Source organism: Agelaius phoeniceus, chromosome 28 (genome assembly GCF_051311805.1).
Source record: "Agelaius phoeniceus isolate bAgePho1 chromosome 28, bAgePho1.hap1, whole genome shotgun sequence".
Taxonomy (NCBI): Eukaryota; Metazoa; Chordata; class Aves; order Passeriformes; family Icteridae; genus Agelaius; species Agelaius phoeniceus.
Genome location: NC_135292.1, coordinates 6,373,565 through 6,400,066, shown reverse-complemented (window position 1 = coordinate 6,400,066; position 26,502 = coordinate 6,373,565). Strand labels below are relative to the sequence as shown.

At 51.5% G+C, this 26,502-nt stretch overlaps 1 protein-coding gene across 1 annotated transcript in view; it reads right to left on the bottom strand.

Annotated features, from left to right (window-relative positions):
* Positions 1-26,502, bottom strand: part of LOC143696088 (uncharacterized) — a 392,325-nt gene that overhangs the window by 307,009 nt on the left and 58,814 nt on the right. The window contains exon 2 of the mRNA XM_077191296.1: positions 11,376-11,728. Coding sequence (XP_077047411.1) covers positions 11,376-11,728 — 353 coding nt within the window. The remainder of the gene's footprint in view (positions 1-11,375; positions 11,729-26,502) is intronic.

Genomic DNA, 26,502 nt, shown 5'->3' with positions numbered 1-26,502 from the left:
CAATCTCCAATCATTGGGCCCGATGTCTTCAGATGGAGCTTTCCTCCGAGCAGATGCAAAGCCTCTGCATGGAAAAGGGTTAAAATAGATGCAGTTACTACAGATCCCGTGAGGAGAGAGAGGGCAGAGGGGCAGGGTGTGTCAGGAGCCCGGAGCCTGTGCCCCGGCGCAGGGCTGTGCTGGGCAGCAAGCGCAGCTCTGTGCGCCGGCTGCTCACAAAGATGTGCGGCTCGCCTTGGCCGGCCCAGAGAGCATCTCCAGCAGGAAGCTTTTCTTCACACAGCCACTGCCTGTGCTCCTCCAAAAGCCTGCCCTGCCTACCTTCAGCATCCTGTTTGTATCCCTATTCATTCCAATCAGCCTGGCCATTTGCTTTTCTATTTCTTTCGTGGCCCGGCGCATTTGCTCCATGTCTTTGAATCTCTTCCTAAGGAGCCGCCTTCTCCGCTCGCTTTCCACCTTCCTCCTTCTGGCCTTTTCCTCAGCTCTCTGGGCCGCTGCTCTCTGCCTCGTGGCTGCCCTTCTGCGCCTGAGCCACCAGCCCAAAAGCAGGAGCAGCGGCTGAGCAATTTGCCAGAGCTGGTGCAGGTAGCGCAAGGCAGCCAGGAGCCAGGGTCCCCAGCCAGGCTCAGCTGGCTCTGGGGGGGCCGCTTTCATCTCCTCTGCACGGGGCTGCCCATCCCCGTGAAATCTGTGCACCACGGAAAGTGGGAACAGGAAGAGGAGCAGCACAAGCACAGCCAGGACTGCTCTGTGCGCCATGGTCTGCAGGAGGAGAGAGACAAGGCTTTCACTGGGGCTGCCAAGGGAGCTTGTGGGGGCTGAAGTGAGGCCCGGAGGCGCAGGGATGTGAGGGCAGAAGCAGAGGGCCCCGGGCAGCTGGCAGGCAGCAGGGCCTGTGCCAGTGGGCCAGCAGCAGCAGCCCCGTGCCCCGGCCAAGCTGCCGGCCCCAGGGGCTGGCCCTGGGTGCAGGGGGACAATGCAGGCCCGGGTGCGGCGCTTGTGGCCTGGCCCTGGCCCGGCCCAGCCCCGCCACGTGCGCACTCACCGCTTGCCCAGGCTGTGCTGGGCCAGCGTTACCTGTGGGGGCCTTTTCCAGCTGCCCCCATTGTGACACGCTGCCCCTGGTGTCACAGGGGCCAGAGGCATCACAGCCGGGCCAGCCCTGCCCTTGGTGCCCGGCCCAGCTCAGGGGCTCCCAGTGGGCCCAGCAATGAAAGCCCCGGCAGGCAGCAAGTGCAGCCCCTCTGGGAGGGGATGGGCCCCAGGGGCTCCCTTCACAAAGCAGGCAGAAGTCCCCTCTGATAAGTTTCCAAATGGAAAAGATTATAATCCATAATGTTGAGTAGGATACATATTATCAACTATGAAAACACCTGAGGTGCTTTTCCTAATGGGACTTGTTCTTCTGTGAGTGGGGTTGGGTGATGTTTTTCTTGCTTGACTATTCCCTGATCCAGTCCATCCAAGACTTCTCTGAAACCTTCCCATTATCAGACAGCAGAAATGAAGAACTGCAGTGAAACCACTTCTAGTCCCCTTCAGATCAAGAAGGTGCAGGGGGATGGTTCTGGCAGAGAATTTGAGCTGCTCTGGACAGAGTCGCACTGCTGTGTTAGCAGGGACTGGCTGCTTGTGTTTTCCTTTGGATGAACAGAATCTTCCTTGTGTCCCCAGTGAGCACATGGAGCTCACACCAGCAGTGCCTCTTGCCTGTTCCCTGCCCAGCCAGACCTTCCAGCCCAGCTGAAATGCCCAGCGTGGCCTTTGAGCACAAAGGGATTGCAGAGCCAAAAGCATCTGTGTAGCCACCATGGTGTTCAGCGGCTGCTGCTCGGGGAAGGGCACTGAGAGGAGGCCACTGCTGCTCTTGTCAGAGCGCTGCTGTGCAGGGATGTCCCTCGCCCTGCTCAGTCCCACATCTGCCCATCTTTTGGCCTACTCTGAGCTCAGGTGGATGCCATCTGCTCCCAGCAGACCCAGCTGCTCCACGGGAGATGCACAGGCATGGAATCCAAAACCTTGAGTATCCCCTGAGTAGCCAGGCATTCAGCTGTTCAGTTTGTCACGGCCCACATCAGGGGTTAGAACAAGATGGTTTTTCAGATCCCTTGTGACCCGAACCATTCCAGGCTTCTAGGATTTCTCCATGACTGACTTTGGTCCCCTCGAAAGACCTCCTCTCTCCTCTCTTCCCTCCACCTGTGGAGAACGCATTCTGATGCTGCTGCTGCTGTTGGGACAGGTTGGTGGATACTCTTCCTGCCATCCCATGGGTGTAAGCATGACTCCTCTCTGAAGTCTTTGTCCCTGAATCAGTGCCTTCAAAGAACAGTTATCTCCCCTCCTTCCTTTTCCATTCAGCACTTGAGCAGACACAGCATTTCTCATCGTTTCCACAGAACAGTACAGGTGCCAGTTCCCATCTTGTGGAGCCCTCTGCCATAAATCAGCCTGACAGGTTTATTCTCTACGTAATGGGAAATGATGACAAATGCAGCTGCATAATCTAGTTAGTAACTCACCATAATGACTGCTTCTGGGGTGATTTATGGGTTTTGTCACATGTGAGCTTTCAGAACTTTAGAGATTACATTTTTCATACTTTTTTGTTGGAATCTCAGTTTATCAGACTTTACTGCAGCATTAATCACTTGCAGTACAACCCTGGACTTCACAGATGTATCACATCAGCGTGAAAAAGGCAGAGAAAACAAGAACTGTTGTGAATTAATGAGCCGGGTAACACATGTCTCACAACAGTGATGAAACAACCTGTGTTCTTCTTCAAGCCGCAACAGAAAGTCCCAAAGTCTGGGGTTTTTGTTTTTTTGGTTTTTTTTTCACAGAACACAAGCAGCAGCAAAGAACTGAAACAACACAGCCAGGTTTGAAACCTGACAGATCTGCAAGGCTGAGTCTATCCTTGTTAATGGTGAAATGATGTGTGAATCTGTCCTAGATGTTCAAATGAAGAAGATTGATTCCCAGTTATAATATGGCTTCTAAGCAAAACACTGGGATTATATAGGAGAAATGCACGTGTCATGAAACAACCAAGAAATCAGAGAGACAGTTCCAAGCTCTACTGTGAAGGTCTGGGAAATGTTCAGAGTTACCATCTATGGAGTTTGGTGCAGGATAAGCTGGAACAAAAGGCCATCATTACCCAAATTGATTTTCTTCGGGCTGGTCTATTGTTTTTTTTGGTTTGTTTTTTTCTTTTTTTTTTTTTTTGTTTTGTTTTGTTTTTTGGTTTGGTTTGGTTTGGTTTGGGGTTTTTTTGATTTTTTTTGTTTTGTTTTTTGTTTTTTGTTTTTTATTGTTTGTCAGATAATGTTTTTTAATACTCCAAGAAATAAGTTGAAAAGGTCAGCATGCTCCATCAGACACAAGCAGGGGGCTGGGGTAGATGCAACATGTTCCTTGCACTGGAGGGTAGACAGAGGCAGGATCTGGTTTGGGGTCAATCACACCTGGATCAGGGAGGTGGCTGAAACCTGGGCTGGCCAAAGCCTTAGAATCACAAAATATCCTGGGCTGGAAAGGACCCCCAAGGATCACCAAGTCCAGCTCCTGGCCCTGCAGAGGACACCTCCCCAAGAATCCCACGCTGTGCCTTGGCATGTGCTGGTGGGCAGGAGCACACAGCTGGCCTTGGCTTTGGGTGCATGGGTAAGATGAGATGGTGAGGAGCATCCCTGCTCCCTGAGCTCCTGGAGAGCTGCAGACACTGATCACTGGTAAGGACAGCACCAGGGCCATGGCCTGGGGCTGGTGATCTGGTGCCTCCTTCCTGCTGCTGCTTTCTGCTACAGATAACAGCCTGGTGCCAAGGTCTTGTTGCTGAGGTGACAAACGGCTGGGGAGATTCCCTCCCTGCTCTTGTCTGCACGAGTTCTTATGCTCAGCACCAGGAAGGATTGGGCCAGAATGGAGGCATTTGGGGTCTCAGGGCTGAGGCTAAGACAGACAGGCAGGCAGAGCAGCTCCTCCTGGCTGATGCAAACATTAGCCCTGTGCTGGCCAGGCCAGTGATCCATAGCTATGGGTCCACAGTGATGGTGGTGGTGGGTATTCACTGGGAGAAGAGGAGGTGTAAAATGAAGCTTCTGAAGCTGCTTGGGATCCTGGAAGCTGCTCAGACCCCACTTGACCACAGTGGTTGTTTGGCCAGCTGAAGTGATGGAATTTATTGGGCTGTGCAGGGACAGTTTTCTGTGCAAACATGAAGGACTTTCAGGGGGGATGAAATACGGCCTCATTGTAGAAACAGCTGGACTGAACACTCTTTATTCCAGCTATGAATCTTTGCTCTTAAGAGCAATGGATTCCACCTTTCATTAAACCAGAACTTGTTGTTGTTGTTGTTGTTGTTGTTGTTATTTTGAGGAACATAAATGACCTTTCTTGTTTATTTTATGAGCATTTTAAATCATCTTGTCACTTACTGCATGCATGAAACATGAGATGTTCCCAAAGTGTAGCTCACTTCAGACAGGGAGTGCTGATAGTTGGCAGATCTGTACAGGTGTCCTCATCCTGGGTGCATTGGATGTTATCCCATCCAAGCAGGCAGTTTAACACAAGCAGCTATTTCACTAAGCTTAATTAACAACAGAAATAAAAACTGTATCTTTATAACAAAGTTAGTTTGACATCTACCATCACTCAGCAAGAGGTTTATTGTTATGGACACATAATATTGGCTTTTTGCAGAGATTAAAATGGATTTTCTATCTGTGGTGTTAAAGTAACTTTGTTATTGTCTTGGTTTGAAAAGCCAGGTGTCTGCTAAGGAAGGCAGGAGCCTCCCCTGGAATGGAAAATGTAAACCCCTCCCTCTGAATTGTTATAATTTTGAAATTAAGGAGCTTTCAGGCAAAGATATGGGAATAGGAATAACAGTTCTTTTTTAGGAAAAATTAAAAATATAAATGCAGTAGTACAAACGAAAAAAACCCCACTGACAGAGTCAGAACAGGACCTGACCCCCTGTGGGTCAGGGTGCTGGCAGCAGTCCCATTCAGTGGTGGCTGCAGCCCTCCTGCAGTGCCAGGTGTGGCTCTGTTGGAGCAGGGATCCTGGAGAAGGGTGGAGTTTTCCTCTGAAGGTCCAGGGCTGCTGTAGATGGGCCTGGGAATCTTCCTTCCTCTGGGAATCCAGGAGGAAAAGGCTGATCCTCTGGGAATCCCGTGGAGAAGAAAGACAGCTGCTCCTCTGGGAATCCAGGAGGAAAAGGCTGATCCTCTGGGAATCCCGTGGAGAAGAAAGACAGCTGCTCCTCTGGGAATCCAGGAGGAAAAGGCTGATCCTCTGGGAATCCCGTGGAGAAGAAAGACAGCTGCTCCTCTGGGAATCCAGGAGGAAAAGGCTGATCCTCTGGGAATCCTGTGGAGAAGAAAGACAGCTGCTCCTCTGGGAATCCAGCAGGAAAAGGCTGCCTACAGTGTTCCAAATCTCAGATTCTATCCAGGTAGGAATGCTTGGCTCCTCCCCCTGGGCGGAGCATCTCCCAATGGGATGATGTCATTTAATCAGCCATGCAGTGACACTCAGTGGCCCATTACCAGAAGATTAATAATTAATAATTAATGGCCTATTAATGGAACACACCTCCCCAGAGGGAGGATTGGTTGTGGAAGAGAGAAACTGCCCAATGAACAGAAGATAACTGCCCCACCACTGACAGATGGCAAACAGAACACACACTTATCTTGCAGTCCAGGACCTGTCCCCACTGGCTGCCCCCATTCTCCAGAGTTCATGGTGTCCAGGGAGGCTGCAGCTGCCGGTGCTGGGAACAAACGAGACGGGTCTGGGTTTCAGAAAGCTCCAGAGTCCATTTCTGACCCCTGAAAGACAGGGCAAAGGGAGGGCCGTGGGGCTTTTATAGGGTATCCCAGGGCTGGAGTTTGGGTTTGTGTTGGATCGGCAGGAGAAATGTGGCATGCAATATGACTGATCAGCAAGTCTCGAACTTTATTGAGAGTCACACATATTTATATTGGTGTTAATAAAGCTCATACATATTGCAAAGGAGTGCTCATTATTGGTTAGTTACTTATCGGCCAACTACGCCTCCTTCTGCATTCTTGTGGTTATTCTGTTGAAACTATTCTTCATATTTTTGGCAAAAGAGCCTCTTCCCTATCCTGTTGTTGCATCAAGGGCATAATGTCCTTGCCTTATATGGACACTGACTGCTGACTTCTAGACTTGTCTCCTTCTTGCTTAACCGGGGTATTATGTCGACGTGACCTTTCTCAGCCAGCCAAGTGTCCACAAAGCTCAGCGGGACAAGGCTCCTGTCCATGCTCTCCCACATTCCACAGCGCCCAGGCCACACCAGGAGTGCTCAGAGCTGCAGCCAAAAGCTTCCTATCGATCCTCTCTTGCAGAGGACACCAGCACAGAGGCACAGGTGCCACCTCCTCCAGCTAAGCCCAGGAGATCCACCTCCTCACCAGCTGCAAGAGCAGGACGCTTATGTGCCAGCCGCCCCTCCCAGTCCCGTTCTTCCCCTCGTGCCTTGAAGGCGCATCCCCACCTTGAGACTCTTGGGCAGGAAAAAGAGCTGGCCCCGGATGATGTCCTCATTGGTGTGTAAAGGAAGGTGCCCACAGACCAGCTCATAGAACAGGATGCCCAGGGACCAGATGGTGGCTGGCTGGCCATGGTAGCAGCCAGAGAGGATCCACTCCAGTGGGCTGTACTCCAGCGTTCCTATGGGACACGGGCGCAGCTCATCAGGCCCATGCTGCTCCCTCCCTCCCAGCCAGCTCCCGTTCCACAACAGCCAGCCCCTGCCCTGCCAAAAAGCAACCTGGCTGCAGCTGGCTGAAGAAGGATTCCCCCTCCTTCCTTCCCTCCTTCCTTCCCCCCCTCTTCCCCCTCTGCCAGGCAAGGGGGGAACTCTGCTGCCCGGCTGGGCCCCGGCTTTGGGCTCACCTGACATCCGGGTGTAGAACGTGTCCTGGAGGATCGTGCCGCAGCCGAAGTCGATGAGCTTCGCCTCACCCGTGGCCAGGTCGACGAGGACGTTCTCGGCCTTGATGTGGGGGTGCAGGACGCCGCGGCTGCTGCAGTGCCCCATGGCCTCCAGCACCTGGCGGAACAGCCCCCGCACCACGGGCTCCATCAGGAACCGCCGCTCGTGCAGGAAGTACCAGAGGTGCTGACAGCGCTGCGGACGCTCCATGAGCAGCACGAAGCCCTCGGGCACCTCGAACAAGTCCAGGAGCCGCACGACTCCGCGGAAGCCAGGCCGCGACACCTTCCACAGCAGCGCCAGCTCCAGGGGCACAAGGGCGCCCTTGCGCTGCGGGGGGACCGCGATGCCGTCAGCGGCGCCGATGCTGTGCCGCACCTCGGGCAGCTCCTGCCCGGCCCCGCCGCGGCTCGCCATGGCCCGGCCCGGGGCGCTGCGCGGCCCCCGCTCACTCCACTCTCGCTGCCCTCGCAGCGTTCCGGCTGTCGCCCTGCCGGGCCTCGCCTCAGCCCCGCCCGGCCCGCCCCGCCGGCTCCTCCCGCTGGCCCCGCTCACTCCCCAGCCGCGCCCACTCCGAGATGCGCTCCCGGGACACTCGCTTGATGGCCGCCTGTGAGCCAAGGCCAGCGGCGGGCTGAGCTCATCGCCTGCCGCCCGCCGCCGCCCTCCGAGCCGGCCCCGTCTCTTCCCGGGGCGCCGTCGGCGAGGCGGGGACCGGAGTAAACGCTGCTGCAGCCGCCGCTGCCCAGCAGCGGGCCCTGCCGCTAGAGCTGCTCCAGGGGAGGCCTCTCCGCCCGTGCGGGCGGCACCGCGCTGCCGCTCTTCTGCCCGGGGCACCCGCCCGCCCGGCGCGCTGCTGCTTGCCGAGCTGCCCCGGGCTGCGGTGGCTTGGGGCCGGCGGCCGAGCTGGCGAGCGGCGGAGCTCGGAGCGGGGCGGCTGCCGGCCACGCTCTCGGCCACGGGGCGGAAGCCGGGCAGCAGCGGGGTGGCTGCGGGCGGAACCGCGGCAGGGGCTTCGTTCGGGGCCGGGACCTCGGCCGGGGCTGGGCCAGAGCCCGCGCCAGGCGCAGCCAAAAGCCCGCGCTGCTCCGCCAGCACCAGAGCGAGCGGCTCTTCCAGCGGCGCCACAGCCAGGACGGAGAGAGCCCGGCCGAGGCGGAACCACGGCGGGCCGGGCAGGGGCGGGCACGGGGCGGCCCTGCCGAGGGGCGCCTTGAGGGACGCGGCATCAGCCGGGCTGGGAGAGGCGGAACACGGACGGCACGGCCCAGCATGGGACGGGAGTAGAGTGAGTGTGAGAGGGAGAAGAGGATGGGGAGCGAGTGGGAAGTCGAGTGGAAAACCAATCAAGAGAACCGCTGCTGCTGCTGCCGCTGCTGCGGAGCCGCCGGAGCTCGCGGCCGTTCCTCCGTTGCCCCCGCGAACCCAACGGAGGAGCCGCCACGCGCCCCAAGGAACGAAAGAGAGAAACAAACAAATCACACCCCAAAGTCATTCCTATTAGAGAAGTAACCAAAGAAAACAATGTAGCAATAACGAACCGTTGGCTTCTGGTTTCTTTCTTCTTTGCATGAGACCAAGCATTTCATGGGGAACAATTGCCTCTTGTGACAATTTTGCCAGAGTGGACAGGAGCAGAGCATTTACTTTTCAAGTAGAAAAGGGAAATCGTGTCAGTAATGTCATCTCTGTCTCTGTTGACACAGTTGCAGGCTGTCAAAAGACATGGTCTGCAGTGTGGAACTTGGGGCCAAGTTTCTTTTTCTGCCAGAGGATGAGGAGGGGAAGTATCCCAGAATCATGGAGTCGTGGCATGGTTTGGCTTGGAAGGGATCTGGAAAATCCCATGGCTGCAACCCCCCTGCTGTGGCTGGGGACCCCTTGCACTGGACCGGCTTGTCTAGAGCTCCATGCAGCCTGGCCTTGAACACTGTCAGGGACGGGACATGCCCACCTTCTCTGGGCAACCTGTTCCAGGAGAGTCTTTTTTCTAAATCCCTTACCTAAACCTAATCTCTCTCCATTTGGATCCATGCTCCCTTGTCCTGTCCTTGCCTGCCCCCGTACAAAGTCCCTGTCCAGCTTTCTTGTGGGTTGCCCTCAGGTACTGGAAGGCCACAGCTGGATCAAGGCTGGGTCTCTTTCCCAGGCTGAAGAAGCCGAGCTGTGTCAGCCTTTCCTTGCAGGAGAGGAGCTGCAGCCCTGGCACCATCTGGGTGTCCCTGCTGGGCCCCTGCTGCAGCGTGTCCACGTCCTTGCCGTCCGTGCCGGGGAGCCCGGCAGAGGCGGAGGCAGCGCTGCAGGTGCAGGGTCAGCGGCGGGGAGGAGACCCGGCCCTGGCAGCGGCTCCGGGAGCAGCGATCGGCGCTGGGCCGCCCGCACTGCAGAGAGCCGGGGCCCTTGTGCCTGCCCTTGTGCCCAGGGCGCCTTTCCCCGCCCGCTCGGGGGAAATGCCCCCTGTGCCGCCCCTCAGGGCCGCCCCTCGCCGCTGCCCCGGGCGCTCCTGGCGCCGCCTGGAGGGGCCCAGGCCTCGGCCTCACCCTGCTCAGCCCGAGGCCTGGAAAAGCAGATTCAAACACCCACCCAGAAAGTGCCCCAGGATGCCAAGGTCAATCTTTTGTCACCAGCACGGCTTTGCTATCAGAGTCTGGACGGGAGTAGAAAATCACCAGGGGAAAAGAGCATTAACAAGTTGTGCCTCAGGCTGTGGGGTACCAGTTGTCGGTTTCACTGGCTGTGGATTGAAGGCACTTGAGACAGTAATTCATGTTCAGACTCAAGTGTTTACTATTTCTTATCGGTAAAACAGCCTCATTACTGGGAGTTCAGCAGCTTTTCATTAGAAGGCACAAAATGGCCAACAATCTCTTGTTCCAAGGTCTTTTAAGACTAAACTATCCAATTAGGAACTGACACCTAGATTATTTTCCCTTTTAACCTAATAACTGATCCCAAAGAGCCTGCAATGTGGAATTTCTGTCCTGGTCTGGAGGGTTCTGATCCACACGATCCCCATCCATGTGATCCCAGTCCAGGTGATCCCAATCCATATTTGATCCCAGCCCATATTTGATCCCAGCCTGTGTGGTCCTGCACACACTCCCAGGGTCTGGAATTCCAGTTCCCAGCAAGGAAAAAATGTTCCTGCCCTTGAACTTCCTTCCTATCCCCTCAACAAATTGCAATAAAATTATAAACAAAGAAATAATAATTGAAATTAAATAAATTATAATAAAAAAAATCTCAACTCTTCTTTACAATGCTCCAACTATGATTCAACTCAAACCAACAATAACTATTACTATAATATTACCAATGTATATAAATAAACAAATGATATATCAAGAAATACCTTTTGAAAATTTTAACTCGATGACTAATGTACTTTAGAAAAAAAAATCTAAAGAAACTACCATGCAATCTAACACCTCTTAGTTAAACAATTCATATTACAAATATACTAAACACAAAACCAAACACCAGTATAATTTCTCAAACATTTCAGCCAAACAATTAAACTTTAATAACATCCTGAAGTACTCTTTAAAAATTAAAATTATTTTTAAAAAATTAATTGTGTGTGGGTGGTTTTATTTCAATATTGGTTTTTGGATTGTTTGGGTTAGATGATTTAAAAAATGGGATTTTTATAGGAATTGAATCAGCTGAGAAGGTGGCACTCTGCAAACAGAACTGACTGAAAATGAACGGGACAGAAATCAGTAACTCGGAAAGTTTTATTTGCTATCAAATACATCCTACACAATCCTCATCCCATTGCTCCAAATTGGGATCCCACTTCTCCCAATCTCCTTCCAACCCCATCTCACCCTGGTGGCTGTGGAATGGATTGAGTTTGGCCTGGTATTGAGTTTTTTTGAGGAGGGAACAAGGAATTTGAGGTAGGATTGAGCCTTTTTGGGTTAAAATTCAGTTATTTTCAGAGGGACTTGAGTGTTTTTGAGGTGACAGATCCATCCCTCTTGGCTTTTGGAGTGGAAACACATGGAGAAGAGAAAAAAATTCAGGCCAAACCAAAGGAGAAGCAGGCAGGAGTGTCCCCAACATGGATCACAGGGAATGTGAGTGACCAGGGCTGTGCCCAAAGTGCCTCCTCCAGTGGGGGATGGAGCTGCAGCAGCGCACGAAGCTCTTCCCGCACTCGGGGCACTCGCAGGGCTTCCCTTACCGGTGCCTCCGTTGGTGTCGGGTCAAGTGAGAGCTGATGGAGAAGCTCTTCCCACACTGGGGACACTCGTAGGGCCTCTCCCGGTGTGGATGCGCCGGTGCCTGACGAGGTGGGAGTTGTACTTGAATCCCTTCCCGCAGTCGGGGCATTGGAAGGGCCTCTCCTCTGTGTGACTCTGATAGTGCCGGAGGAGACTGGAGCTGGTCTGAAACCCCTTCCCACACTCAGAACACTCGTAGGGCCTCTCCCCAGTGTGGATCTTTTGGTGGACGATCAGGTTGGAGCTGCAGCTGAAGCTTCTCCCACATTCTTCACACTCATAGGGCTTCTCCCCCGTGTGAATCCTTTGGTGTTTGATCAGGTCAGAGCTCCCCCTGAAACTCTTCCCACACTCCCCACACTCGTAGGGCCGTTCCCCAGTGTGGATCCTCTGGTGCTTGATCAGGTGGCAGTTCCACCTGAAGCTCTTCCCACACTCCACGCACGTGTGGGGCTTCTCCCCATCATGAAGCTGCTCATGGAGCACCAGCTCCGAGCTCCGGCTCCATCTCTGGCCGCCTTCCCGGCCCAGGCTGGCTCTTTCCCCCTCACATCCCCGCCATCTGCGTTTGCAGCCCCTCCTCGTGTGGCATCTCTGGGCCTTTTCCTCCCCGTTGGCTTCCTGCGCCGTGGAGCCGCTCAAAACGGCCTCTGCCACCAGGTTCTGCCGCGGGCATTTGTCCTCCCTGCTCTCCATGCTCAGCTCCTGCTCTGGGCAAGGAAGGAAAAGGACAGCATGGGATTTGCCTCCGTGCCACAGGCAAGGGCAACCAGATCCCCCCAGGCCGTCTCTGGGGACGCACTGCCCCCTCTTGGCTCTCCCCATTTCGGGATGCCGGGGCTCTTTGGGCTCCCGGGCTCCCTTCTCCCCTCATTCTCTGCTCTGCGCTGCAGCGGCTCCAAGGAGTCCCCCCTGCCCCTCTCCAGGCTCTTGAGGCTCCCGCCAATGGCGGCGCTCCCCCCTCTCTGGCCTCCCCACTTTGGCCTCCTGGGGGACACAGGGCTCTGCTCCTCCAGGCTGCCTCTGTTGGCAGCCGCCACCGCCACCCCCCGATGTCCCCCCGAGGGGCCTTTTCCGCTCAGCCTTGGACTTCTTCATTCTCCAAACATCCCCCCAGAAACCCAACCCAGGGACCCCCCGGGATATCCGGGCCGGGCTCCCCCTCCCCGCTCACCGGAGCCATGGGGGGGGGGGGCGATGATCCCACAGGTGGGGGCTGCGAATTCAGGCAGGGCTCGAGACCGCGTGGCTCCCGCAGCTCAGCCTTGATCCGCCCTGGTCCCTCCTCTTCCTCCCGCTCCTCCTCTGTCTTATCTCCATCCCCCTCTCCTCCTCCCCCCTAACCCCGCCTCCTTCCCTGCTCTTTCTCCTCCTGCTCCTCCTCTTCCATCCCCTCTCCTCCTCCTCCCCTGTCTTATCCCCACCCCATCTCCTCTTCCATCCCGCCCCTTCCATCCCTCCATCATTTCCTCCTCCACCCTAACCCCGCCTCCTCCTCCCCCTCCATCCCTGCCCTTCCCTCCCTCCTCCTCCTCCCCCAGCAGCAGCCACACCCTCGGTGCCCCGTTCCCGCAGCCCTCGCAGCCCGCGGCAGCAGCGGCCATGGAGCCGGGCCAGGTCGGCATGGGCAGCGCGGGGCTCTCGGCTGCTCCCAGCCGCTGCGGGCGGGGGGAACCCGGCCCGGGCCAAAGGAGAGGCAAACTGGGCAAACTGGGGGCAGATCACAAAGCTAAGGATGCAGCAGAAAATGGAGCTGAAAGAGTTATGTTAATATTCACTCCAAACGAGGAAAAACTGGAAATTCCAAAGTTTAGGGAAGCCGAGAAAAAAGAATTAAACAAGATAGGAAATGAACAAGATAAATCAGGGAAATAGAAACTTCTACATGGAAGACAATTACTTAATAAAATGTGCTTACTAGGAAAAGATTAGAAGACGTACATCAGAAACCCCACTGGCGTACTCAAGCTTTATGTGATCATTTTTTAAGGAATTTTGGGTGCACTGGGATTTTTGGTGTAGCAAAGCAAGAAACTGAAAGATGCTTAATTTGCCAAAGGATAAATAAAAAGGTGATGAGAAAAACAACATTAGGAGGTCATGAGTTAGCTCGTCGACCATTTCAAAATATCCAAGCAGAAGTTTAGATTTGTTAGGTTCTGGATTTATTTGGAAAAAAACCCATTTAATCTAGAAGAAAGAGAATATGCCATATGTTAGACAGGAGATTTTAGGAGAATAAAAATCTTTGAAGTATCAGAAACACCCGAGGAAAAAACCAAGAAAAGAAAAAGGGGAAATGAAAGGGAGGGGAACAAGAGGAAAAGTCAGAAAGAGAGTGGGATCCTCTGCAGCTCTTGCCCCCTCCGTTGGCGGCCGAGGCGCCTGTCCCGGGTCCCGGCTCGCTGCCCGCCTCAGCTCCGCCTGCCCCGGTTTCCATCCCAGGTGCGGGCTCACTGCCCAGGGCAGCTCCACCTGCCCCGGCGCTGGCGGTGAATTTGTGTGCCCTGGCCCCACTGCCCGGCCCGCGGCCGCTCTGCCGGCCATGCTGGGCAAGATGGGGTTGCTCTGTCCTGCCGCGTGGGCCGAGGTCACCGCGCCGACCGCACCGAGGGCGGGTCCCAGCCATCCCATCCCCGGCTGCCCTGCCCGTGCCAGCTGCGCTGGGCAGCGCCGCTGCTGCTGCCGGGGTCTCCCACCTGCCTTTTCTCTGCCGGGAGCTGCCGGATCAGCCGCCAGAAGCCATGTGGGGGCTGCCCACGCTCCGGCTCGGCCTCCACGGGAAGATCCCCCTCTGGCCATTCCGGCAGCACACCCTGCCCACACTCCGACCGAGCCTCGGCGGGATATCCTCCCCTGACCCCTCCTGCTCTGAGTTACGTCCCCTTGGTAACCACAGCTCCGGCTGTTCAGGGAAAACCCCTCTCTCTACAGGAAGCATCTTATCGAAACACTAGGAGCTCAGTTAAAAGGCAGCCCTCTCCAAATTCTTTCCCAAAACACGGGAGAAAGGCTAGAGAAGGTAAAAAAGTGAAAGAGTTAGATGAAGGGATTGCTCTATTGCCGTTCAGAGAGGTTCCCATGGCAGGGATGCGCTGCCCCGCCCCGCGGGAGCCACCAGCGCCCCTGCCGGCCGTGCCCGGAACTGCACCCAAGGGGAAAGCGCCGCGGCCGAAAGGCCGGGACCGGCTCCGGGCTCTGTTTGTTGGCACTGCCGGAGCTGTTGATACACACTACTATTATTATATTATACACACTAGTAAAGAACCGTTATTCCTAATCCCATATCTTTGCCTGAGAGCCCCTTGATTTCACTATCCTAAAAATTAAGAGGGAGGGGGTTTGCATTCTCCATTCCAAGAGAGGCTTTTTCTGCCTTCCCAAGCAGACACCTGTCTTGTAAAGAAAGACAAGCACCCACAGGCACTGAGGGGGGCTGCAGGAGGGGCAGAAGAAGGCCCTGCAGCACTTGGGCACAAAGGCCCAGCAGGTGAATGCAAGAAGGGAGCAGCAAAAGGCCAAGCTGAAGGCAAAGGCCAGGGCAGAGCTCCTACAGCCCCTGAGGGATCAGCCCCAGGGCCCAAGGGGGCCCCAGCACCCAGGGCACGGCTCGGCCACAAGCACCCGGCAGAGGCATTGCCCTCCTCGGCAGGGCACAGCCCACCCAAACAGCCCCTGGCAAGGAATCAGGGCTCCGGCTGCAGGGCACAAGGACACTGCAAGCACAGACAGCAGCACCCTCAGGACCAGCAAGTCCAGCCCGTGATGGACATGGATTGGCAGGGCTGTCACAGCTCCCATCACACCAGGGACCCTCCACACTGGAGCCCTTGAGAACATTCAGGTGGGTCTGCATTGAGAGGAGGCATTTTCTGATGGACACAGGGGCCTCTCAATCTGCTCTGAATCTTAGACCTAAAGGGGAAAATAGTAAAGGAATATTTTAATTTTTAAGGGAATGAGTGGGAAAGATGAGCAGGTATGATTTGTTCAACCACTATTAGAAGCTGTGGGGGATAGGTTTGAAATAAATGAATTTCTTTTTCTTCCTCCTGTGATTGTAATTAACTAGGAAGGAGGTTGAGAGCTGGATTTTAATACTGTAAAAAGGGATACAGAGGCTAGTTCTGTTGTACCTCTGTGTCAAAAGTCTGACAAGGCCTATGCTGAAGTGAACCCAGAAGTGTGGGCAGCCCCAGGGAAATACAGAAAATTAGATATGAGGCCTCTACCAATTAAAGCAACCAGGACAGGCAATACCCTGTTCCAAGAGAGGGAAGGAAGGGCTCACAGCCTGGTATTGAGTCCCTGTTAAAGGCAGGGCTTTTGAAGCCAAGGGTGTCTCCCTACAACACTCCTCTCTTGCCAGTCAACAAACTGGATGGATGGACACAAGGAGGAAACACAGAATTTTCAAGTGTTAAAATTAAGATTAACTGAGGCAAGTGGCCTGGGCCTTCCAGACAGGGAAAAAGAATTTGAATTATAGGTGGACGTTAAACAGGGTCTTGCCAAAGGAATTCTTGTGCTAAAATGTTTAACCCAGTGGCCAGAGAGCAGCCTCATTGTCTGCAGAATTGTGCAGCCACAGCTTCTGTGGGAGCAGAGGCTGAAAACTGATGACAACAGGAGGATCTCCTAGAGTTCAAGTCTGGCATCAAGTTAAAGCTTTGACAACCAAAAGAGCCTCTAAATGGATGAGCAGGGCTCGGTGATTACAGTATGAAACTTGTTCAGTGGCACAGGAGGATTCAGAACTGAGGACAGGGCAAGGGTTTAACCCAGCCTCCTGTTTGAACAGCCTGGAGAGGGGCTGGCAAGGAACCCAGGACTGCACTCAAGGGACAGAGCTCCCGAGCCAGGCTGGGAGAGATTGATGGGACATTCCCTGGCCTGAGGGAGACAATGTGTTTGTGGATGGCTCTGCAAGGGCAGCAGAAGGGAAAAGAGCTACAAGACAGGCTGTTATTAAGGACGGGGAATCAGACAAAGCGCAGGTCACCGGCCCATGCTCAGCTCAACCCGCGGAGCTGTGGGTGCTTGTAAGAGCCTGGCACTGAAATGCCCTGAGCAGGAAGGCTTCAAAATCTTCTGCTGACACCATGGCACCTAACAGGGGGGCAAAAGCAATTCTGACTGCTTCAGCAAGCACTGGATCACTTATTAACCTATTGCTAAAACAAATAATTCAAAGATAATGGATTGTGGAAGCAATAGATTCAGATGGGGAACTCATTTTACAGGAAAGACCCTTCAGGGGGTTATGGTAGCTTTAGGAATACAATGGGACCTCCATAACCCCTGGCAAGCCCAGAGCTCGGGTTGGGTAGAAAGAATTAATGGGGAAATAAAGAAACACCTTTGGAAGCCGGAGATGGAAACCAAGATGCCATGGGTACAGCTTTTGCCATTGGCCTTGGCAAGAAAAAGAGCCAGGCCCAAGGCAGATATTCAATTATCTCCCTTGGAATTCATGTCTGGAATTCCTTACCTGGGCAATTCTCCACCTAGTGCAGGGTGGAAATAAGGGATGTAAATGTAAGGCAGGCTGTAGCCAGGATCCTGTCTCCTGTGGAATCTCTCCCCCAGGAAGCTGGGCTGGCACAGAGCCTGCCCTGGGACTTTGCTGTTGCCAACACCCAGCCAGGCCATCGGCTCCTGCCTAAGGAGTGCAAAGCAGCACCACTGGTGGCCAAGGGGCCCACGCCAAGTGTCCCTGAGGCCAGAAACAGCCGCCAGCACAGCTGAGCACGGGGGGACCCCTCAGCCTGGCCTCAGGGGCTCTGAAGCCCCGGAGATTTGCACTTCCCGCCCGCAGCAGGACCATGGGAGCCGCCCTGAGCCTGCCCTGAAGGCAACGCAGCAGCAGCCAGGGCTCCACAGCGGGCCAAGCCCCTGGGCCTGCCCACAGATCCTCTGCTCAAACCCTCGGGAATCCTGGCCACCCTCCCCTGGCACCTCCAGCCACTGCGGCCAAGCCTCGCTGCCGCTGCTGCAGCTCCAGCGCTGGCTGGGCCTGCACTGCCACAGCTGCTGGGGAGCACCGCGGCACAATTCCACCCTGGGGCTCACTCACACCCACACTCTGGGCTGCCTGCGACTGCACTGCTGCAAAATGTACCCATCCTGCTTCTTTTAAATCTTATTTCTCTGCTCAGAAAGGTTTCTCTACTCAAAGGTTTGCCTTTAGGAAAGAAATTTTAAAGGTTTTATTTAAGGGGTTCCCAGTCTGTTTGGATGTTAAACTCATCTCCACCACTCAATGGAGACGAGTTTAACATCCGAACAGACTGGGAATAGCCCAAAAGACACCCACAGAGATAAGGACCAGCAACAAAACATCAACGCCCCGCAGCAAACAGCAACCAACAGCTACCCCAGACACTGCCCCCGCACAGCTGGAGACACCTGGTCTGGAAAAGGCTGAGAAGGAAATCCAGGAGTGTGGGCGGAATTCACATCAGAGGGGAAGAAATCCGAGTCTAAAAGGAAACCAAACACTAAAAACTTACACGACTTGGAAGCAATGAACATTAAAGCAGTGGATTTAGATTGGTTCAGACTACGTAAAGTTTAGGAAAAATCGAGTAAAACTGACATGTCATGGAATGATGTTTTCTGCACAGCTGGGCTATGTGTGGATGAAAGTATTTCTGTTGCCCATCCTGGCCAGGACCAAGTAATGCCTTGACTCTCTCACACGAAAGAGATTCTTGGAGAGTTTTTGTTTTCCCTACAGTTTCAGTGATAAGATTACAACATGAGAAACATTTTTTATAATAATCCTACTTTATATTGTCAGGTAGGTTTGGGACAGAAGGGTGAGAATCAATTTTTGGTCAGGGTTTTTCCATGTTCGCCTTTATGTTGCATTTTGCAAAATTGAAGAGCTTTAACCGTGATACTTTTAACTCTTAAATAGTTCATACTTTTTTTAAAAAAAGCAGGGTGAAGCTGCAAAGGGAAACAGCAAATGGAGAATGTTGGGTAAACTTTACTACAAATAAGTGGGGGGGAATTGAGATGAGGGACTACATTTTGTTCGTCATGAAAAAGAGACCAGTGTGTTACAAGAGTTGTCTGCTGACTATTTCTGTACTACTTCATGAGATATGAGCCACAAGGATACCAGGGAAGGGGTTGCAGGAGCCCACACATAGTCCCACCCAGCAAATGGTACAAACAGATAACTCACAGAGATAAGGACCAGGGAAAGGCTGGGGAAAGGGCAGGGGCAGATTAACACCCAGCAGGGAAACCTTTCCCGATGACAAATGGTACAAGCAGATAACTCACAGAGATAACGACCAGGGAAAAGCTGGGGAAGGGGCAGGGGCAGATAAACAGTCTGCAAGGCAGGATATTTGCCTGCTTAAGCTTGATAGGGCACAGTTTGCAAGGCAGGACATTTGCTTGCTTAAGCTTGATAGGGCACATATTGCATTAATCATAAGATTTTGGTAATTTTCCACGGAGAAGTCACCAAATAAGGACATAGGGTGAAGAAGATGCGGCTGAGGAAGACTCTGCAGCCTTTATCACCGACCACCAGGAGACAGAAGGATGACCCCCTAGCAACAACCAGCGCAGGCGCAGGGAACTCCGAGATAACATGGACTCCTGAAGGATGGAGAGGATAAAAGGACTGAATCAGAAACTAGTTGGTGCGGCAGTAGTGGAGCGGAGACTCCCCTGTCACCCAGCGCTGAGCCTTTGCTTACGTAGTATAACTGCTTCAATAATTAATAAATTCTTTGATTGGAAATTACTCATTTTGAGTCAATTTTATAACAATTTGGTGCCGTGACTCGGATGAGAGTTTTGATCGGGTAAGGTCTACCCAGAGTGGGGGGCGCCTCATCCAGTGCTTTCCGGGTGGCCCCCCTGGGAGAACCTCCGCCACTCTCACCGACGACCCTAAAATATATACTAGTAAGCAAATGGGTCAAATTATACCGGTGAACCCCTTAATAATCTGTGCACGGAGTCCGGACGAAGATGCAGGACGCGTAAGTATAAAAGGGAATCCGTTCGGGCGGGGTTGGGATCCCGGAGTGTGGCGGTGGACAAGTGTGAATGAGAGGGGGGCCGGCAGCCGGACTCTCCAAGTGAGTGCGGACCCTTGAGTAGTGCGGTTCCCGTAGACCCGCGAGGGCTCGGGCCACGAAAAAGGGGAAGTGAAAGGAATTTGAGAGTGAAAGAAGGCACTCCGGACGAATGGGGCAGGGGAAAAGCAAGACCCCAACCCAAGTCAAACTCCCCCCATTCCAAGGGACAGCCCCCTAGGATTCATGCTTAGTAATTGGAAGTATTACCCGGGGACCGAGACTAAGGATAGGGCCAGAATGATACATTATTGCATGGAAGTATGGGGTGGGAAAGAGATTTCCAAAAAAGTTTTTTGGCTCGTGTTTGGATCATCTGAAGACTGGGTTCGACAGGACTTGAACCTATGGGTAAATTCTAAAGAGCCCTTCTCGTAAGAGGAGAGTGATTATGCCAAAATATGGGTACCAAGACCCGAAGTGTATGTTTTCCAATTAAGAGAAGGGAAAGGGGATCCGGACAAAAAGGGGAAGAGGGACAATCATTTGGGCGACTTAATTATAGCACTGCCCCCATATGTCCCACCGCCAGCACCCAATGCCCCACCACCTGCACCGAACAATGATGAAGAGGGTAACCAAGGGGAGGTTAACCAAACCGGTTACCAAGGCCCGATTACAAGGAGCCGCAGTAGGGTTGAGACGGGGCTATTCCCTCTACGGGAGATGCCCATGGGTGGACCACAGGCGGGTATAGGATTTATTACTGTCCCCTTGAGCTCGGCAGATGTACGAGACTTTAAGAAGGACATGGGACATTTATTAGAGGACCCTTTTGGGGTAGCCGAGAGGGTCGACCAGTTCTTAGGACCAAACATCTATACCTGGGAAGAAATGCAGTCTATTTTGGGCATTCTGTTCTCTACTGAAGAACGGAATATGATAAGAAGGGAAGGAATGCGTATTTGGGACACGCAGCACGTCCAAGGCCCGGCTGCGGACGCTAAATGGCCCCTACAGAACTCCCATTGGGACCATCAAAATGCGGCACATAGAACACATATGCAGGATTTAAGGACCATAATTATTCAGGGGATTAGGGACTCAGTCCCGAGGGGGCAAAATATAGATCGGGCATTCAACGATAGGCAAAAGAAGGACGAGTCGCCTACGGAATGGCTCGAGAGATTACGGCGGAACTTACGATTGTACTCCAGAATGGACCCTGATAGCCAAACTTTACAGTCAATGCTGAAAGTCCATTTCGTTTTAAAATCGTGGGACAACATAAAGAAGAAAATCCAGAAATTAGAGGACTGGCAGGACAGGGGGCTGGATGAACTGCTTAGGGAGGCACAGAAAGTATATGTCCGTAGGGACGACGAAAGAGACCGCAGACAAGTAAGGTTGATGGTCGCAGCAACAGGTGGGGGGAGGTACCAAAGAGAAGGGCGAAAGGGAGGTTCGAGTGAACAAAAAGAGAAAAGTATAGGGGAGTCAGAAGGGGTGAAGGTGTGTTTTTATTGCAGAAAAAAAAGGCATTTTAAGCAAGAATGTAGAGTCCGTATCAGAGACGAGAAGCAGTTCCAAATGGACTAGGGGGGTCAGGGGCTCTATTTGGTGGGGACCCGGAAAAATCATAAAGAGCCCTTGATAAAACTTAAAGTGGGTCCCCACAACCAAGAAATGGAATTCTTGGTAGATACGGGGGCAGAAAGATCCACGGTACAGAACCTACCAAAAGGATGTACCATCTCTAAAGAAACTGCCACTGTCATAGGGGCAAAAGGGGAACCTTTTGAAGTACAAATCATAAAAAATGTGACTATAGAATCAGGATCCAAAATAGGGATGGGAAATCTATTATTGGTACCCGAGTCAGATTATAATCTGCTCGGGCGAGACATGATTATAGAATTAGGGATTAGTATAGGTGTAGATAATAAGGAATTAAAAATTAAATTATGCCCTTTAAGGGTCGAAGATGAAAAGCAAATTAACCCCGAAGTCTGGTACACGCCTGAGAGCGTGGGACAGCTAAAAATCACTCCATTTTCGGTAACTATCAAAAATCCGGATGTCCCCGTCCGAATTAAGCAATACCCATTATCCCCAGAAGGGAGACGAGGATTAAAACCAGAAATAGAAAGGTTGTTGAATAATGGATTGTTAGAACCCTGTATGTCTCCGTTCAATACTCCCATCCTACCAGTTAAAAAGCCAAACGGCACCTATCGATTGGTGCATGATTTAAGGGAAATAAACAAGCGAATGTAGCCCAGTTCCCGGTGGTGGCAAATCCTTATACCCTCTTGACTAAACTGGGGCCTGAGAATTTATGGTACAGTGTTATAGATCTCAAAGATGCCTTTTGGGCATGCCCTTTGGCTAAAGAAAGCCGGGATTATTTTGCATTTGAATGGGAAGACCCCGATACGGGAAGGAGACAACAATTAAGATGGACGGTACTCCCTCAAGGATTCACTGAGTCCCCTAATCTCTTTGGGCAGGCTTTAGAGCAAATTTTACAGGATTACCAAGTGGGCCAGGGGTTACATTAATCCAATACGTAGATGATCTACTCCTGGCGGAGCAGCAGGAAGAGAATGTACGGAAAGAAAGTATTAAGTTATTGAACTTTTTAGGATTAAAGGGATTGAAAGTCTCCAAGGCAAAACTACAATTTGTCGAAGAAGAAGTAAAATACCTAGGCCATTATCTAAAGAAAGGAGAGAAGAGAATAGACCCCGAACGAATACAGGCGATTTTAGCATTACCAATTCCAAGAAATAAGAGACAAATCAGGCAAATACTTGGACTAACTGGTTATTGTCGACAATGGATTGAAAACTACAGTAGTAAGGCGACTTTCTTGTATCAGAAACTTACTCAAGAGGGACTCCTAAAATGGGATCAGGAGGACACCGAAAGGCTGCAAGAGCTTAAAGAGAGCCTAATCCATGCCCCGGTATTAAGTTTACCTAATACTAATAGACCCTTCTTTTTGTTCATAAACGTAGACAAGGGGGTCGCATATGGGGTCCTTACTCAAGAATGGGCAGAGAAAAGGAAACCGGTGGCTTATCTATCAAAGATCTTGGACCCAGTAAGCAGAGGATGGCCTACGTGCTTACAAGCAATTGTAGGATGTGCTCTTTAGGTAGAAGAAGCCCGGAAAATTACATTTAATAGCAGCCTGAAACTGCTGTCCCCCCATAACATACGGGGAGTCTTACAGCAAAAGGCTGAAAAATGGATCTCAGACGCAAGGCTTCTAAAATATGAAGGAATATTAATTGAGGCTCCAAATTTAACTCTAGAAACTACTAATATCCAAAATCCAGCTTCCTTCTTATATGGAGGACCAGAAGAAGCACTAACACATGATTGTATAGTGACTATAGAAGAACAGACAAAAATCAGACCAGATTTGGAAGAAGAAGAATTGGAAAAAGGAGGAAGACTGTGGATGGATCCTCCAGAGTAGTTGAGGGAAGGAGAAAATCAGGATATGCTATCATAAGGGGACCCAACCTGGAAGTGATAGAATCGGGACCCCTTAGTGGATCCTGGTCCGCCCAAGCATGTGAACTATATGCTGTACTACGAGCCCTGGAATGGTTAACAGGAAAAGATGGGACTATTTTTACGGACTCGAAATATAGCTATGGGGTAGTCCATACATTTGGCAAAATATGGGAGGAAAGAGGACTAATAAATTCACAAGGGAAAGATTTAGTTCACTGTAAATTAATATTAGACGTGCTCAGTGCCCTACGAAAACCCCGAAAAATAGCTATAGTTCACCTGAAAGGTCACCAGAAAGGACTGGATTTGAGAAGTAGGGGAAATAATGCAGCTGACCAGGAGGCTAAACGGGCTGCCCTGAGACTTCTCACTTTGCAGGAAAACATAGAACACTCCCAAACGCCAGAACCTGACCCCGACATCAAGTTTAATAAAGAGGAAGAGAATAAAATACAAAAACTAGGAGCTAAAAGGGATGCACAAGGAGCATGGAAATTAGCAGATGGCAGAGAAATAATACCTAGAGCATTGGCACATAGATTACTGACTAAGATACATCAAAAAACACATTGGGGATCACAGGGACTGGTAGATTATTTTGCTGCAAAGTATGTGAGTGTGGGAATCTGGGACATTGCCAAACAAGTAACCAGAGGATGCCTAATTTGCTTACAAGTAAATAGAAAAAATTTGAGAAAATTACCGGAGGGAGGCCGACCGCTAGCGAAAAGGCCTTTCTCCCACATTCAGATAGATTTCACTGAGCTCCCCAAAGTAGGGAGAACCAAATATTTATTGGTCTTGGTGGACCACCTAACACATTTTCTGGAAGCCTTCCCAACCGTAAGAGAAACAGACAAAGTAGTTACGAAAATATTGATGGAAGAGATAATCCCGAGATACGGGGTCCCAGAAGTCATTGACTCAGATAGAGGGCCGCATTTTATTTCCCAAGTTACCCAAAACTTAGCAACAGCTCTGGGCATACGGTGGGAACAACATGCCCCCTGGCATCCCCAGAGCTCTGGACGAGTTGAACGAATGAATGGGGAAATCAAAAAGCAATTGACCAAACTGGTAGCAGAAACCAATTTGACCTGGGTTAAATGTATTCCTCTAGCATTGCTAAATATAAGAACAAGACCTAGAGCTGATTTAGGGGTATCACCCTTTGAAATGATGTATGGGATGCCGTATAACCTAGAAAATCCTAACGAACATCCTGTCATTAATGACACATGTACGCAAAAATATTTGGTGGAATTGACAAAGTACAGAAAGGCATTATGGGAAAAAGGTACGTTAGCACAACGGCCTCCTTTAGATTTTATCTTACACCAGGTACAGCCAGGAGATTGGGTGCTCGTGAAAAGCTGGAAAGAAAACCCCTTGACTCCAAGGTGGGAAGGACCGTTCCAAGTACTCCTCACCACAGAAGCAGCCATACGAACCGCTGAAAAAGGATGGACTCATGCTAGTCGCATAAAAGGACCGGTAAAACCCCCTCACAGCTGGGAGGTTTGCAGTCTCCCGGGAGAAACCAAATTAAAGCTGAAACGAACTAATAAATGATTTGGATAGTAATCTGGGTTGGAGATAACCATTATCTCCAAACCCAGCTAATAGGGAATCGGGAGGCTCTTGGATATTGCAAACTCTTAGAGGACGAGTTGAGAAAGCCCTACTTTAAGTCCCCGAGATTAGAACATAAAGGGCACCCATGGGAGGGGGAAAAAGCACAAAACAAAGATATTAGGTTAAAGTGTAACTGGTTAGATTGTGACTGTCACCCCCTTGTATGCTTTTCCTGTAAATTGTGTCACGAACCTTGGTGCTCTCATTGTCGGAGTGGTAGAACACCTAGGGGAATTTGCACGCCGTGCTATGAGAAAGAGAGGAGACTAACTTCTATCATTCTTAGTAGCAGAGTTGCTACGGGGGAGGTAAAGCTTGGATCTGACGAGTGGTGGGAAACCTTTTCCAAAGGGGTAAATCCTGATCGGTTCTGCTACCACCCTAACGAACCGATCCCCTTTCTCCTGGACATCCTGGAAGTGGTGTGTCGGAAGAAAGCCCCCAATTTGCGGCGTGACCTCTCATTAATAAAAGCTAATAACTGGGCCGCCAGTGCTAAAAAGTGGAAACGGGAGGTTTATCCGGCTCCTGAAGAATACCCCTGCTGCCGAGAAGATGGCAAACCCCGAGGCTCGCAGCAACCGAGTCGTCGGGCGAGGCAGAGAGGTAATAACCAGTGGAGTCCGTCGGAAGCCTCGACCCCCATATGGGATGTCCAGGAAATGTTGGCCGTCCTGCCCCAGGATTGGTAACCCACCACTGGGGAAACCAAAGGTAAAATTCAACCTGAGCTCCGACAATGACAGCCCCAAATTACAAGCCTTAATTCTTTTCTGGTGCATCGTAACAAGTTCAGGGGCAGAAGGGTATTCACATCAACCCTTCAAATGGTCACTGATTAGATGGGAAGACCAGTATGTTATCCAGACCAAAATCACGTCTGGCGCACCCAGCTTTTTATGTACTTTGTGTGATTTAATACCTGTAAATCCATGTTTAAATCAGTTTGGATGTTATTTTTGTCCAAGCTCAAACCCGGGAAAAGGGTATTGTAACTATCCAGGACACTTTTACTGTGCTTATTGGGACTGTGTATCAGTAAGCTCCTTTGGGGGGAACGAGGACGGGTTTATCAGAACTGGATGGGGTCCATACGGGTGTACACAGCCCACTTCCACATATACCCAGAAAGAAGGAGGGTTAGAAGGAACATGCAATATGATTTACATTAATGTGACAAAACCACATGACCAAGTCTGGTTATTAGGGAAAATGTGGGGAGCCCGATTATGGGAACCAGGGACAGACAGAGGGGGGCACTTTATAATCCAAAAGACAACCGTGCCACACGACTCCGAACCAATTGGACCAAACCAGGCGATAGCTGGAGAACTAACGCTAGGAGAAAATAAGGGAAATGAATCAGAAACAGCCCCAACCACTAGTTTTCCAGAAATGTATAAGCAAAACTTTACTGATTCGACCCGAGGACCTGAAAACCCGGGAGAAGGGGACTTGTGGAAAATATTACAGGCCACTTTCCTAGTCCTGAATGAGACCCATCCAAATCTAACTGAGGAATGTTGGCTGTGTTACACCGTAAACCCCCCGTTCTATGAAGCCATAGGGGTAACAGCAAAAAGCAGACGAGTAAATGGGACCAACCCAGCTAGGTGCCTATGGAAAAAAGAAGGAGAAGAATCGAGAGGGATAACCTTGGCAAGGGTAACGGGGAGAGGAAGATGTATAGGACGAGTACCAGTGGAAAAACGACATCTATGTCAGGTTATGGGGAATTTGAGTGACCCTAAGAAACCTGCCAGCTGGATACTGCCAGCAGCAAATACTAAATGGGTCTGTAACACTCTTGGAGTCACCCCATGTATAAATATAGACCGATTTAATGAATCCAGTGACTTTTGTATTCAAGTATTGATAGTACCCAGAGTCCTTTACCACCCCATAGAGTACGTTTATGAACAATATCAAAATATAGGACCCCACATAGTGAAACGGGAAATATTCACAACCTTCACTGTAGCAATGTTACTAGGAATAGCTGCAGCCGGGACAGGAACAGGAATAGCCTCACTCATACAGCAACACCGAGGATTCCAAGAACTAAGAGCCTCTG